At 40.1% G+C, this 17081-nt stretch overlaps 1 protein-coding gene across 2 annotated transcripts in view; it reads right to left on the bottom strand.

The window, feature by feature from the left end:
- Positions 1 to 1253: 1253 nt before the first annotated feature.
- Positions 1254 to 17081, bottom strand: part of SAMD12 (sterile alpha motif domain containing 12) — a 226711-nt gene continuing 210883 nt past the window's right edge. For both annotated transcript variants that reach the window (XM_060775815.2, XM_060775814.2), the window contains exon 5: positions 1254 to 6545. In XM_060775815.2, the coding sequence (XP_060631798.2) occupies positions 6523 to 6545 (23 nt within the window). In that variant the 3' untranslated portion in view covers positions 1254 to 6522. The remainder of the gene's footprint in view (positions 6546 to 17081) is intronic.

Raw genomic sequence — 17081 nt, 5'->3', positions numbered from 1 at the left:
CCGCCTTGATGGGAAGGTAACGGTGCTCCATGCAGTCATGCCGGCCACATGACCTTGGAGGCATCTACGGAAAACACCAGCTCTTTGGCTTAGGAATGGAGATGAACACCACTCCCCAGAGTCGGACACGACTAGATCTAATGTCAGGGAAAACCTTTACCTTTATCTTTAGGAAAAGGAAGGAGCTATATGGACAGATACAGAAGGTAAGGAACTGTCACGTGTCACAAATATCAACAGAACCTTTCTTAACTTCATCCATGCATTTGCTGTTGTTGCTGCAGCGGTGATTCCTACTATTTTTGTTGTGTTTTTTTTATATAGCACGTCTAGAGTATAGAGCATTCCACACTTGTTTACAGTTGTAAATATTAGTTTTCTGACATCAACCTTACAATTTAAAAGGACAAGATGTATAAAGAAGAAGGGGATGGTAGTGAGCCAGGGAATCAAGTCCAGCAGATGATGGTTGCTCTTCTCTCTTCTTGAGGTTACAGCAGTGATAGTTGGGATGGAGGGAAGGCTTTTCCATCAGCTGCCAGGCCTAGGTATGATGGAACTGTGTTAGCCCATTCTCTTTTTGGAGGCCACAATAGTAGCAGTTGGGATGGACATATGGATGGACTTTGATCAGCTTCATGGGCCTAGGCATGGTGGACCTATGCTTGCCCATTCTTCTCTCCTTCTGAAATGAGGGCAGAGGCAGTTGGTTTCAGGCACAATGGAATTAATCTGTCTCTTCTCTCCCTTTAGAGGCCACACTGGTGGCAATTCTACATTGATTCTCACCTATCTCTGCCAGTCAATTGTAGTTCAACACCGCTGGAGGCTGGCGGTTGTGTGTGGATGTTATATTTATGCCAAGTTGGGTTTAGTTTGGGTTACTACAAGTAATTATAACAAGTGTTCTACTCCTGAGGTCACAATACTGGCTGGTGAGAGGGGACTGGAAACAACATTATTCTTCCATCCCAACTGCCAGAATCATAGAATCATTGAACTGGAAGAGAACACATGGGCCATCCAATCCAAATCCCTGCCATGCAGAAAACTGATCTAGTCCACCTGATGTGGTGCCTGTCTATTACGATGGGTGGAAAGTTGCTGGCTGTTGAAGTGGGATTAGTGAGCACAGAACAATTACTGACACAGAACTCTATGTTACAATGATGCTACAAGTAATCTTCTCAAGTTGCCTTCAGATGCTTTGCTCACCGCAAGAAAAAGCAAGCAATTAACACAAGTCATACACATTTATACACAGTAGCTAATCAGACCTTTATTTTAATTTCATGGTAATATTGTAAATGAAGACATTTTTACCCCAGACCATATTTCCGAAGATATGAGCTCACAGAGAAGTCATGAGAAAAAGATTTACACTTCCCAATGGCCATTTTAGAATACCAGAAACATGAACAGCTGATTTAAAAACAAAGTTGTTCCAGTTGAAATTCCATAATTAAGAGTTATACACATCTGTAATTCTCTCCTGTTGAGTTCTGGACGTCCTTAATTTAGGTTGAATTCTGCTCCAGATGACACCATATTGACAATCATGATAACTGAGGAATGGAAGGATGGATGGTAAAGATTTGTAGTTGTTTTTAAGAGTCAGATAGCCTGAAAATCCAAGCAAACCGGTGGCTAATGTATTGATGACCCACTGTTTAACTTAGCTTTGGGGAAAGGTAATACCTGAGAACACCTTTAGATTCTAGCCACATATACCAATACACAATAGTTTCTATGCATTTTTCAAGAATATACAAAATTACCACAAAACAGAAAATGCCCAAAAGAGAGATGTAACTTCAAACTGTGCTGTGGAAAATCTTGAGGCTCCATAAGAAGTTAATGGCCCAATTTAATGACTCGTATGCTTTCTTGAAAAATTGCTTTGCCATTATTGGGACTTTCTTATTGGGGTGCACTCTCAGCTTATGTAGGGTTTTGATGAAGTTCAACAAACCCTGCCATATCCCCAGGCTTCAATATAGACCTTGGAAGCTACAACATACAATATAATTCAGTGGGAAAAATGCTACCATCTTTGGCAGTCGAGGCAATGTGCAAAAAGATTCTCAAGTTACTAAGTACCATGTTTGAGATGATGTATAGAAAGATTTTGTTCAGCTATGGGCACTACAGATGTTGAGACATTGAGAAGGATATGTGCAAAACTATGATGCCAAAAATGGAGATTCCTATGAAGAAAAGCAGAAGGAAGAGTCACCGGAAAGAGAAGTGGAAAACAGTCACTGTGTTCAGGTACTGGTTCAGGTACCCATAAACAAGGAGGAAAACTTATATACACTACAGCTTTATTTTGTTGAGTAACAGGGCAGAAACATCACAGCAGGATTGTGGGGTAAACCCCCAGTTTTTGCACAGTTATGCTTCCATGCATGCTATATAAACACAGGAAGCTGGTTTATGTCAAGTCAGAGCATTGATCCTATATCTATTTCTAATAACTAGCAGCACACCTCCAAGGCCTCAAGAAGAGGGTCTTCTCCTGTCCTCCTACCTGAGATTCTTTGAACTTAAGTTGCTGGTGATTGAATAATAGGGTCTTCTGCATGTGCTGTACCAGTAAGCTGTGCAAAGCCCCTCACTTATGACACTGAGATTTATTTTTGATGCAAGCTTCAGACACCAATTCAACTGAAATTGTGAATAAAGGCCAGGTTTGTTAAATATCTAAATTCCAGATTCTGAGGGCAAATGTGCCACCCCATTATAAAGTCCATTTTGTTTGTCTATGGAATTGCAGAAGAAACTGATTGACCACTGCTGGAAAGAGAACATTGGGCTTAATAGATCTTTTGGGTCTGATCTATCAGGGACCTTCTCATTTTCCTATGTGAAGAGTTCCTTAGGGTTGTACATATGGACTACAGAGATAACCTGATGATTCCAGGAGACAGATATATACAAGAAACAGCTGCTGGTGGAAGAGAAAAGTGCTGAGAGAGTGTGTCCATCAGGCACACAGAAGTAGGTTTGTCACTACAGTTGATAATAATCAGAGGCACTGGTTATAGACAATGGTCCCTTCAACATATTAATATCAATGGTTGTATCATATAAAATGAATGGCAATTGGTTATTTTTATACTATGCCTATAATCATAGGATTCTTTCCCCTGCCGGCCTCCTCACACATTTGATTTTACTATGAAATGTAAACCTATATAATGCTCTTCCCACTTCTGATCTGGTAGTCTGGTCAACCATAATGAAGCAGGTCGCTGCCATTCTGACCTGCCTGGCAACATCAGTACTCTAGGTCTGGGTATGAACTGCTTGCCAGACTGTAAGGAATTGTAAACTATTCCTTTACATAATGATGCAAAAATCTGTAAAATACTGAGACATACTGGTAGGACTCTTTCCCGCTTGTAATATAGCTTTCCTCAACCCAATGGTCTCCAGATAGGTTAGCCAATTGTGAGGGGGCAATGAAGCTAAAGTTCAAAACACATGGTAGACACCAAGTCTGCACCCACACTGGAGTATTGTAGAAGTTTGATACCACATTAACTGCCATGGCCCAATGCCATGGAATTCTGGGATCTGTAGTTCAGACAGCTCTGATACCACAACAAACAACAAACCCCAAGATTTGATAGAGCGAGTTATGGCAGTTAAAGTGGTGTCAAACGACTGCAGTTCCATAGTGCTGGTGGTCTCCAAGTTATGAAAATCTGATTTAACAGACTCAAATCTTCTAGAACTAAGTGTACTTAATCATTGTTATGACAAATACAAATGAAAACGGTCTAAAAACAAAAAGATAGCCAAACTCCACAGCCTCTGCCACCAGATTAAGAAGTTGTTATCAATTCATTATGACAATTTTGATCAGAGGTCAAAATGAAATGAGATGGATTTTGAGATGCACACATATTGCAATTTGCCCCCCAGAACAGATCAAACAGACCTATCCCATGCTCCCTTGCCAAGAAGTACTGATCATACGGAGTTTTGATTTAATAATCATGTCGATTTCTTGGGTTCTTTTGTGCTCATTCCCCAGGTTTTGACTGGCAGAACGAGCAAAAGAACAATTCACAATGGCATGCAAGAAGAAAAAGAGAAGAGTGGTTTCAGATCCATGTGTAAACACAAATGAACTTGTTTTTCAAAAGAGACTTAAGATAAAAACTGTAGCATTATTAAATCTCAAGGTACAAATAATATTTACTAGGTACAAATCATATTCAACAATGTAACAGTCTACGGAGTGGGAGATATTGTTTAAGAGCAGATCTCCCATCAGTGGATTTAGGGATTACTATGTTCAGCCACTTGCTTGTCCTATGGATGCTACTATTAATATCTGAAACAAATAATTTTGTTTTGAATGAGAAACAAAGAACAAAACAAAATAACCTGGGGTGGATATGAAGATCAAGACACAGCCTGCTGTGTTTTGGCAACATAAAAAAATGAATGACAAAGAGGAAAGCTCTTTGGGATGCAACAGTCTTGTGCCAGCTACCGTTTTGTTGATAATGAACAGTTCTCCTTGACCATATTTTATTGTAAGAAAGCATTTTGTGGGGGGAAAATGATTGGAAAAATGACAGTTAAGACAGATTTATAATTCATTTGCTCCATGGGACCAAATGGAAGGTCCTTGAACACTCTGTTGAAGATCCCAAAGTATGCTTGGCTTCTGAAATGTTGACTTGATGAGCCAAGTTGTGACCTACCAATGGCAAGTTGTCAAGCTAACAAAAAAAAAAAGGACTTTGGTGACAATGTAGCATGAATGATTGATGTAAATGGTGAATCCCAGGTCTAAATTGGGTGTCCAAGGAAGAAAATGTCATTAGATTGAACAGTTTATTAACAAACTTGGGGGAAGCAACATATGGATTTCCTGAAGGCTCCAGTCCTCCAGAAACTAGGGAGGTCTTGACAGCTACTCACCTTTACTACCCTACAAACAACTGCAGGCGTCATTCCTAAAGTTGCAAAGTCATCATCCATAAAATTTCTCCATATACATAAAGACAAAAAAGGGAAGGTAGTATATTTTTTTCAAGTATTTGTAATCTTGACCATAGACACAAATTGCTTCTAATGGTGAAGATAGACATAACATTTCAACAGTAGTAACAAACTGATCCATACCTAGAGTATACATATCACTAGTGTGTAAGTAACAGCAAATCAAACACTGGATCACCAATCCAACCTGTTTCAAGAGAGGTATGCACCTTCTTAGAAAAATACGTATTTTATTTAAAGTAGCTTATATAGATGTAGCATCGTTATTATATGTGGATCCTTCACCTTCCCACCCATTAAAAACTAGTAAGCATTGGAAAACAGTTGGAAAAAAAGTATTCCAGGAAAGCAAAGGACATGGTTTCAGCGATGGCACTTATACTAGCCAATTTGTGCTCATTACAGCTGGCTTTGGCTGTAAATGTGTAAAAGGGGCTTTCAGAGCTCACTTAGGAAAAATATATTTGTATTCAATGTCCGTAAGGACATACTCAGACTGCCCTCTCTGCTCCCCTAAATGTTATGTCTGTCTCCATCAAGGGCAAGGGATTATTGTAACAAGAGAACAATGTTTTTATCTATCATTTTCCTTTCCTCTATTATTGAACATGCATTGAAACAACAGACATACAGTTCCACTTGTAATTTTGGGAAGGTTAGTGCAGCAAAGACACTTACGTGCTCTCATTCTACTGCCTCTACAAGTCAAGTGTCAAAACAGCCAATACAACATCCAGACAAAGTACCAAACCAATCTTGCATGAATTGGTGAAGCGATGCATACCATGGACTACACTTAAGGTAGCATCCCACTGTGGTTACCTGAAACATTTAAACGGATGTGATCTCAGAAACTTTCCCTTAACACAATCGAATCAGCTAGAATGTTTGTAAGGAGCCTGAGTGGGGGATGCTGATATTATAAAATGGCATATCATTCAGCTGCATTACTAATACAAACAGAATATGTCGATATCCACATCAAGTGACAGAGAGTAAGGATATTGGCAAACATTTCCACTGATTGTGCATATCTGGGACATCCCACCCACCCCACTCCCCTAAAAACATCATGCCATCTGCATACATAATATTATCCAGTATTTGACATGCTCAGAAAACATCAACAACAGAAAATAAAAACCCATCCCAGAATTTTTAGTGAAGGTCACAGAGAGCTCCCTGATAGGAACACAAAGTTTATGCACAGTGATGAAAACTGGGAGACATTTTCCAGTGTAATGGGTCTGTGGATAATTAGTTGGAGAAAGTTAGCACTTTTTCATCATAGACCCTTCTTTTCATTCCATAAGCACAGCATGATCTCTTAGGACTTATCCCATGGAGAAGATGGATGGGATTTTGGTAAGTTCTTGAATTGTTGGTGCTCGTCTTCTCTGTGGCAGTGCTGTCGATTGTGTTTTATTTTTGTCTTCCATGAAGGAAAAGTTCAAGTTCTGTATCATCTGGCAGGGCAGCAGCTTTAGAGGCTGGTAACATTTACGGAGAACTTTCTATCGAGGCTGTTAAAGATAAATAAAAACAGAAAGTAAATATGAGCTTACCTCAAAGCGGAGGCAATTACAACCTACTGCAGATGAAACAAAAAGGTCAGGGCTCTGCTATACAAATTATATATCCTCCAAAGATAAGCATTCCCAGACATATTTTCCATTTTGCCTCTACATTTCCCTTCCCACACTTTACATAATGCTAACCACAGAATTATTTAGATCAAACTAGGGATATTGCGAAGGATTATTCAAAGTCATATCAGCAAGATACACACATTGAAGCAGAATCTGGGATTTCACTGCTTTTCTGATCCTTGACATCAAGACCATTTGTTTAAACACCAATAGGATTCAAAGCCCACAATCACCCAACCAGAAGAATCACTATGGGTGCATCTACACTAGAGAATTAATATAGTTTTGACACCACTTCAATAGCCATGGCTCAATGCTATGGAACTATAAGAACTGTAGTCTGGGGAGGCACCAGCACACTTTGGTAGAAAAACCTAAAGAACTTAGAAAACTATAACTTCCATTTGTATTCTCCAATTCTATGTCTGCTCCCAAGATGCCAATATTCTGAGAACGGTCATTTCACATATCTAGGAATTTCATCCTCCAATTTGACTCTGTAGTAATATCTCGCAGAAGATAATCATTTCAATCAGGTTCTCTATTATCCACTGTTTCCCATTTCCACTGTAAATTCAGGAACGTATACTCTGTGGAAATGAGTTTGTATTATATTTCCCATGTTCTGTACTCCTGCTTGATTTTAAAAAGCTTAGCAAAGAGAACATGTTATTCATTGTTAGAGCATTTTGGATGTTGGCTAAAGCAAGGGCAGCTGCCAATTCACTGCAGTGAGTTTGAAGACTAACACAACACTTTACTTCTGTAAACACTCCTCCCCATTCCCTGCCAGAAAAATCTGTAAGGGGACACCTTGCATATAGGTGTCCTACATGTTCTCAGCTCCTGATAAAAGATCACTTATAAATAAAATATATGCCTAGGGAAGAGTTGTGGAGCCCAGCCAGCAAACAGATGCTCCGCAAAAACACCATTCAAAGAGTTTACTGTTGCAAGCTAATATGGATTGTTGCCAAAGGCTATAGAAGAGATAGGGTAAGAACAAGGATGGATCTGGGTTCCAGTAATTTCCCCTGAGTCACATTAAAGTTAAGGTTCTACTCAATTCTGTTTCTTTACATCAGAGAGGAATGTCAGGGGGAGGATACTGCTCTAAGCTTCCTGTACTCAGGTCACACAGCTAGCAAAGAGAATTTCTTAACTCCATCTCCTTTCCTCCCTACAAATCCAGATGTTGCTCCATGTATTTCTTATTACAAAGCATTCTGACAAACCTGGCTGGATGTTCTTCATGTTCTAATCTGTGCAAGATCCTGTAATTTACAGATATCAGCTCCAATCTGCTTTGTTTCCAACCTATGATCAGCTTATATTAATACATATACCCAGCCTGTGATAGTACTTCCTAATTTCGCCCTCTTTTTCCCCTTTGAATTCTGCCATTAAAAGTTAATTGGTTGTTTTTTAGTACTGCAGTTGCGGATTTGTAAGCAACCAGGAGTTATAGAAATGTAATTGCTCTGTATTGAGGAAGAGTACCCAGTGTTATTGTAAATACTCCCTTGTCCATCTTAACAGCCAGCAGCCATATTGGGATAGAAGATATTATTTCATTATGCATAGGAAACTAGGTTAGCCAGGGCAGAACATCAGTGATTATAATATAATGTAATAATATAATATAATATATTTCAAAAGCTTGACAACTTGATGGAGATACAGCATAAAAATGGCACATTACTCCATAGTTCACATTAGTCCAGCTCAAGGACAAGCACTATGATAATCAGAGGTGTGTACATTTTGTGTAACACTCACACACAGGAATATACAAAGACATACATATGGCAAAGTTTTTATCAGAGTAATCTTAAGTTCTATTTCAAAATCATTAGCATCCTTGATGGCAAGCATTTCTGCTTTGTCTGGATTCAGTGTCAATGTGTTTTCCCTCTTCTAGATCATTACCTCCTCCAGACATTTTTCAGAGGAGACATACTATCCTTAGCTGAGGCTGTTTTTGCAGGCATGGAGAAATCTATTTGGGTGTCATCAGCATGCTGATAGCACCCTGCCCCATGTCTATGGATGATTTCTCCCAGGAGTTTTATGTAAATATTAAAAAGCATTGGGGATAGAATGGCACCTTGTGAGAGGCCATATAACAGTTCTTTTTTTGATGAGCAGCTATGAAAATATATGCTTGAACATGTATAGAACTTCCCAAATATATATTTTCAACCACAACAACAACAACAACAACAATAATAATAATCCCAAAATGAAGACTGTGCAAGGAATCTGATAAAACCATGGATCATATCCTCAGCTGCTGCAAGAAACTCGCACAAACAGATTACCAACAGAGGCACAACTCTGTGGCCCACATGATTCACTGGAACTTATGTCACAAGTACCACCTGCCAGTAGTAAAAAACTGGTGGGATCACAAACCTGCAAAGGTAGTGGAAAATGAACACACAAAAATACTGTGGGGCTTTCGAATCCAGACTAACAAAGTTTTGGAACACAATACACCAGACAACACGATTGTGGAAAAGAAAAAAGTTTGGATTATTGATGTTGCCATACCGGGTGACAGTCGCATTGAGGAAAAACAATAGGAAAAACTTAGCCGTATCAGACCTCAAAATCGAACTGCAAATGCTCAGGCATAAACCAGTACCTGGTGGTTCCAGTGGTAATCGGCACACTGGGTGCTGTGCCAAAAGAACTCAGCCAGCATTTGGAAACAATAAACATCGACAAAATCACGATCTGTCAACTGCAAAAGGCCACCTTACTTGGATCTGTACGCATCATTCGAAAATACATCACACAGTCAAAGACGCTTGGGAAGTGTTCGACTTGTGATTCTGTGATACGAAATCCAGCATATAGATCTCGTTTGCTGTGACATACTGTGGTTTTGTGTCAGTAAAATAATAAACCTTTATATGTATACCACTCTACCTTCCCGAGGGGACTTAGGGCGGTTTCTAGCATGGTAAGCATTGTGCTTATCGGCATAAGAACATACAAAAAAAATATGAAAATATTTATTTATTTATTTATCGTATTTATATACCACCTTTCTCAGCCCGGAGGTGACTCAAGGCAGTTTACATTTGGCACAATTCAATGCCCCCAAACATATAAAATACAATTAAAAACATTAGCATATAAAATATAACTTCATAAAAAGTCAATAAAAACATAAATCCTCAGCGTCTCCTTACTGAAATCACTATTCAATCGCATCGTCAGTCGTTTTGTGGTCTATCATTGCCTGTTATACTGCATTTGCAAATGCCTGCTCAAAAAGCCAGATTTTAAACTTGTTGTGAAATGTTAAGAGGGAGGGGGGGCGATCTAATATCCTTAGGAAGGGCATTCCACAGCTGAGGGGCCACCACTGAGAAGGCTTTGTCTCTCATTCTTGCCAAACACATCTGAGAGACGGAGGTGGGACCGAGAGCAGGGCCTCCCCAGGCGATCTTACAGTCCCAGATGGTTCATAAGGGGATATTTGTTCAGACAGGTAAGCTGGGCGGTAACTGTTTAGGGCTTTATAGGTTAAAGCCAGCACTTTGAATTGTGCCCGGTAGCAGACTGGCAGCCAGTGGAGCTGGCGCAACAGAGGAGTTGTGTGCTCCCTGAGTGCTGCTCCTGTTAGCAACCTGACTGCCGCCCATTGGACCACTTGGAGCTTCCGAACAGTCTTCAAAGGCAACCCTATATATAAACATAATACTATATAACAATCACACATATTTAAATTAAAACCAATCCAATACTCATTACATTAGGCAGCTCAGCTTCCAATGGCTAAGATTCTAAACTGGGCCTCAACATCTATTGATGGAGTAAACTAGGGCCAGGGAGTGGGTAAAGTGCAAGCATGGCTTACCTGATGATCAGGGTGGGGCATGGAGATATTATTTTCAAGGTGTGCTGCATAACCACAGGAGGCCTGGGCCAATGGGAAAACATAGGCCCAGGGAAGTGGATAAAGTGCATGACAAGGCCATAACGAATGGCCAAGGTGGTGCCTGGGGCTCTTCATTTCCAGGGCCTATTGAATAGGTATGAAAGGGCTAGACCAGGGCTAAATAGCAAAGGGCCAGGGATGTGTATAGAGTACAGAGCAGGGACCTAACTAATAGCCTGGTTAATCATTTCCAAAAGCCTGTTGGAACCACAAGGTTTTCAGGTTCTTGCGGAAGTAGGCAAGTAACGGGGCTTGTCTTATCTCTCTGGAGAGGGTGTTCCAGAGGCAGGGGGCCACCATCGAGAAGGCCATCTCCCTCCAATAGCTAAACATTTTCTCAAACTTTTGGTCATCTTTGAGATTTCAATTGGTGCTGACCACAGATTTTCAAAAACATATCCTACATACAGAGTGCCAGAAACATAAACAAAAAATAGAACAATAGAGAATGTTGGAAGCTTGGAGTTGCCCTTTTTTCCTGCTAGAAGACCCATCCACTATTGTTCATGGAAAACAGCAGATTGTGAGCCACTATCTGGAAGGAAGTTCTTACCCAGATGCCTTGTTTTTATCAAGGAATACTGATTAAAAGAAGTTACACCTGTCCCCTGAGCACCAGGGATAGCTCCAGGTATTTTGCTGCCTGAGGCAATGACATTCCCTGCCCCAAAACTCAGACAAATCAAAAGCACAGTGCCAAAACCCAACCAATTTATTCTGGCTGACGGCCCTACAAACATCCTTCCTCATCTTTGGCAGTAAAAATCTAAAAATAATCCTAACAATTTGATGATTTTTTGTACCATCCAAAATCTTTTGCCTGAAGCATCTGTCTCACTAAGCTTCATGGTAGGGCCAAGTCTTCTAAGACCTGAACTGTCTGCCCTGTTCCATTCCCTACAGCTGTCCTGATTTGGCAGGGAGTCATAACTAATTCTCTGTTGTCCATCTTTTTCAGCTGCTTTAAAAATGTCTGAGTTTTCCTCACTTTCTTCTTCATCTTGAGTTAACTTCAGTAGTTACTGCAAACTGAATTCAAAGTACAGAAATAGTTTGCTCTCAATTAACTCAGCAGTGGGGAGAGAAGAGGGCTGAACCTTCCCCTTCCCTGGGGACATAGACTAAAGCAACATACTACAGCCTTTCCTAGCTTACATTCATAACTTGGTCATCTTGACTGTACCTGAGTAATACCTGGTGACACATGTCCTGGTTTCCATCTGTGAAGTGATAGAGGGCATGCCATTCAGGGTGGGGTCAGGAGAGGTTGCCTGCTTTCAAACCAAACTGATCACCCTCAGGTTTTTTTTTGTAGTTGATCTTATTGATTCATTGATTGTGGGTTGGAAAATGAAGTCTCCATCACCGAGAGCCTAGTTTGTGAGGCTAGATGATCAAAACATGCAGTGTGCCATTCTGAGCAGAAGCATTTCAGGGAGAATGAAAAGCCTGGCAGATGCTCTCAGCAGGTAGCCTTTTGTAAAGCCAATTAGTCAGAGGTTATTGCAGCTGCTCTATGAGGCAGGCTGGCTCGCACAAGAAGCCATCGAAAAGGCACTAATCCCAAATATATGCTGGTAGTGTACAACTAGATGTAACATCCTCCAGTAATTAGCAGCAAAAGACTCCTGGCTCTCATTGCCCTTACTTGTGAAAAACACTCTTTTGTTAGTTGTCACAAAAAGAGAAACCTTTGTAAGATAAGGCAGATGAGATGAGATGTTTGTGTGTGTATGTGCAGGCATGTATGTGTGCCTGCATGAGAGAGACAGAACACCTCAATCTTTTCTGAGATTACTGTTTGTTTACCAATCTGTGCTCCTTTTGCAAACACCTGGTATAAGGACTTGAAATGTAGGTACCACACATCAAATTGTACTGTATGTATTTTGGATGCAGTGGATTCTTACCATTCACTGACATGCAATGGTATGGCATACGCTGATCTAACTCACACGTTAGAAGACTTTTTCATCAGCTACCCCAAGACTGTGGAACACTGGAAGAGAATCAACAGCTAGCTCAGTTGTTGGAATTTAATACACAATTGAAAACTCGTCCCTTCTGGGAGGCCTACCAGATCAATTTTAAATTGTGAATTTTAGTTTGCATTTCATTGGTGGATTTTAACTTCCATTTTAACTCTGTATATCTTGTATCTTTTTAAAATACTGTTTTATCTCTGTTTTAATTATTGTTGCACCCCAGTCAGATTTCACCTTGCACTCCGCATCAACCAGGAATCCAAAAGCAGTAGTAAAATTGTTTATTGGAAAAGTACATATAAAAAGGAAAAATCACCTTATGGAATAAGAAAGGTAAAATCCAATAGGTAATGGAGAAAAGCAATCAAATAGCAATAAGCCAATCCAAACTGGCAATGGGAAAAACATACCAAAGGCAATAACTCAAACAGTCCAAATGTGTTCCATGAAACAAGGTATAGGAAAAGCCAGAATTAAAACATTAGCATAAATTCAGAAAACAAAAATCAAAACATGAACATGAATCCAAAACAAAGACTATAAGTACTTCTTAAAAACATGAATCCAAACTCCCAAATTGTTAGACTAAAACATGAACTTGAAACAATTATTGAGATCGTCACTGTAATGCAGCGTTGCCTGATCTGAATTCTAAAGAAAAAAAATTATCTGATTTAAGGACCACAAGCCATGAAATCATGTCTGTGACCCTGGCTCCCTTGCCTGTGAGATTTCTCGCACTGTTGTTTCTCACGGAACCTCTGTGACCTACTTAGTGTGTTTTCAGGTGCACTTTTTAACCCACCCAATTCTTTATCTGAGGTTGCTATGAGATGAGTAGGTGAAAGGTCTTCGCCAGCCCTTGCATCTCTCTGTCTGATGGACTCCGCAGAAGTTTCACTTTCAAGCCCATTCTCACCGACAGGATCTAAACTGCACTCATTTCCCTCATTGGAAAACCCATCCACTGTCCCAGGCTCTGGCATAACAATCCCCTCATCTTTTTCTGCTAGTTGAACCACAACAATTATGTTGTAACCCATTTCAAGCAACAGCAAGAAGTGGGTTAATACATTCATTTGTTGTTGTTGTTGTTGTCGTCGTCGTCGTCATCATCATAATCATCATCATCATCATCACCATGCATGACAGAATTAACGCAGAGGGGCTTTAGAACATGTTTGGCTCAACACTGGCTTCTTCGCTTGTGATACGATGAATCTTGTGACCCCTAATTAACGACCAACAGATTTTATTTATGAAACTTTAGGCCCAATAAAACCTGTTTGTCTTTAAGAGTTCAAAAAAGATCTGTTGTTTTATGATAATGCATTAATATGTTCCTTATGATGTCACCTTATGATGTCACCCCAAATTAGATTTCATTGTGTCATTTCCAAAAATCAACAAATCTATGGTGATATGTACAGTGTTCAATGTCTTTGAGTCTATAGATTCATGCTTACAGAAACTCATATCTAAGCAGTAGATTTAGACAGTGAATTTCTATGCCTATCCACTTAAACTCTGGAGATGAGCTTTATTTGAATGCTGGTGCAGCAGAAAACTAGACTGGCATATTTATACCGGATTGTCCGTGTATGAGAGCACACAAATAATAACAGCTGTCATGGAAATACACCATCAACTTGCCCAGCAAGTCACTGGAGTATCCATGTCAGCAAGAAGTTTGACACAACATGACTAGGTCACAGAAAAATTGGCAAATGTAGTCCTTGACAGGTTTAGACCCTAGAAGAACTTTCACAAAGGAAAGCTGGAGTTTGAAAGTATCTAGAGAGCTACAGTTGCTCATTCCCATCTGCTATTAAGAGCTTTAGGAATACTCCCAGTCATATGTGCATAAGACTGCAAGCACTGGAGGCACAAATACATCATAACCAGAATTCTGTTGATATTTGATATATAGGCAGTTCTCAAGAACAAGATAGGCTCTGTAGGTTTGTTTTTAAGATGAATTTGTATGTAAGTCAGAACAGATACATGTTTAAAGTGTGACTCAAGTCATAAATATATGGAATGTATGAGGGATGGGTGCTTGTTTTGCTCTCTGTGCCCCTGTTAAGATTTCACCTCATTTTCTGTCCTTGAAAAAAAATGGCTTGTTGGTGAAGCTTTGGTGAAGACACCTTTTCCCCATGATAAGTCTTTCAGGAGTTAATTTCCCTTCCTATGAGTAGATTTCTCTCACTTCCTGTTGTCATACCCCTGTTTTTAATTGTGAGTTGTTTGTAAGTCAGATGTTTCAAACTCGGGGATTGCCTCTACATGTAAATTCTCCTACAGCATATTCAGTTTACGATTGAAGAAACAGAATTGTGCATCTAGGGCCATTTCACAGTAACATGTATTGCACATGGAGGCAAATTGTGCATAGATTTTCATGTGCATTGGCTGTGCATTTGGCTGCACATTTGGGTCAGAATTTTGTTAGGGAGTTGTAGGGTTAATATTCCTTCCTCCTTTAGCAGCATCCAAATCCACCACCACTACTGATTTACTGTAGAGCACTTAAATCCACCTGCAAGGCCATTCTATCTTTGCAGCAAGCAGGCAGGCTTAGAGAAGCAACTGGCTTGTATATCCTTGTAGAAAGATGGTTTGATGATCTGGCCTGCTTGTTATGAAGCACAGAATGGCGGTGTGGGATACCTTCAGGGTATATCAGGAGAATGGTGGTGGTAAATGGCCCAGTGTAGCATATGTCCACATGTGAGTATTTATGCTATGCTGAAAGGATGTTGGGTTGAGGTCTTGGTGCTTTGGTCCAGTTGCAGCATGTTGCCATCCAACCCAAGTGTTGTGCAGCACTATTAACACAGAGGGATTTACACTGCCAAACTTCAAGGTAGAATCTCAGCCACTGATATTTTATTGTGTGAGTCCAAGGGCTATTTACAGATGGAATATGGCTTTTTTAGACATATCTCTCAGATGTTTCTAGTCAAAATTTTAAAAGTAATGCAAGGATGCAGCACACACATATATCATGCAGTGACATACTGAGAACCAATTTTCCTATGCTCCACAGCATTTATAGGTGTGCCTCAGCATAACCGACAAAATAAACCCCTTATGCACAACCCAGTTGGAAAGCAGGGCAGTGAATGGGGAAAGTCTCGGCTTGTTGGGAGGTCTATTTAGGCATCTAAGCAACATAAGATCAAAGAACACAATTTCATGTAAACTGTACATTTGAATATGTGTTGTGGCAGGTCATGAACTTTGCGGAAATCAAAGTTTACAGTAGAGACTTGGTTCAGGTCAGTTTTGTACAAGAGGATGCATTTGGGCATATCATCTATGGCAGTGGCTCTTAATCTATGGGTCCTCAGATGTTTTGACCTTCAACTCCCAGAAATTCGAACAGCTGGCAAACTGGCTGGGATTTCTGGAAGTTGTAGGCTAAAACACCTCTGGGTACCCACCGGTTGAGAACCACTGACCTATGGTCTGTGGAAAACTACAGATCTCAGAATCCCCACGGCCCATGGCCATCTCAAAATAGTAATTTTTCCCAAGCTTTGTGCAGAGCAACTCTGGGAAATTGCAGTGCACACAAAGATACTGAAAGAGGTGTTGGCATTTTTAAAAGGCGCAACTTTGAGCAACAGCTTTCCTTTAACTGAGATTTTAATATGATTCAATTTAGGGAAACAAAATTTATCTCTCAGATCCATTTGCCTTTGGGTGATTACAAGCCATCAGAAAAGTTGGAAATAGCTTTGCCTCAATGGCTTATATTTATGGAGATGGTGGGGTCTTTTGCATGAGGTGTTTAATTCCATTGCAGCCTTTGGGAAAAATTGCTGACTCTGCTATAGCACGCTTAAACGCCTTTTTGCTCAACAAATACATTGCAGCAAACAGCATTTTCTGGCACAGAGAATGGGTTGTGCAATCTTTAAGGGAGAGCATTACTTTATTGCACATGTTAAGGCTTTCACTCCGTTTTAACTTTTATGGGCATGACAAAGAATGAAGAACTGGAGTTTAAATGGTTGCTCTCTGCTACCTTTCCCTTTATTCTCAGTCAATTTCACACCACTTGCAAAATGCCACCGAGATATTTACTTTCAAAGTGCCCAATGCCTCTAGTTTGTTCTGTGTCACTCCCACCATCCCAAAGAGTTCCTTTTCTGCAGAAGACAAAGAAGATTTACACACAGCTAAGTCCTCCTTCAGCAGTTCATCTTATGATCAAGAAAAAGAAGAATGAGACCTCCAAGCCCTCATGAGAAATGAACTAGGCATTTAGCACAGCCCCCCAGAAGGAGTGAAGCACTATAAGATGTGCTCTCAAAATACTAACAGACTTGTGGGCATAAGCATGATTTGAGCTGAACGTTGTTAAAAGCAGGCTAATGTCTCCCTATCTAGCTACTGAAAGCAAATTTCAGTTCCCTTCTTGACTACAAGACCCTGTCATTGTACGTCTTGGATTTATGACTC

The sequence above is a fragment of the Anolis sagrei genome, chromosome 4 (assembly GCF_037176765.1).
Source record: "Anolis sagrei isolate rAnoSag1 chromosome 4, rAnoSag1.mat, whole genome shotgun sequence".
NCBI classification, from domain to species: domain Eukaryota; kingdom Metazoa; phylum Chordata; class Lepidosauria; order Squamata; family Dactyloidae; genus Anolis; species Anolis sagrei.
The sequence above is the reverse complement of the archived record's forward strand: the minus strand, read 5'-3'. Positions and strand labels throughout refer to the sequence as shown.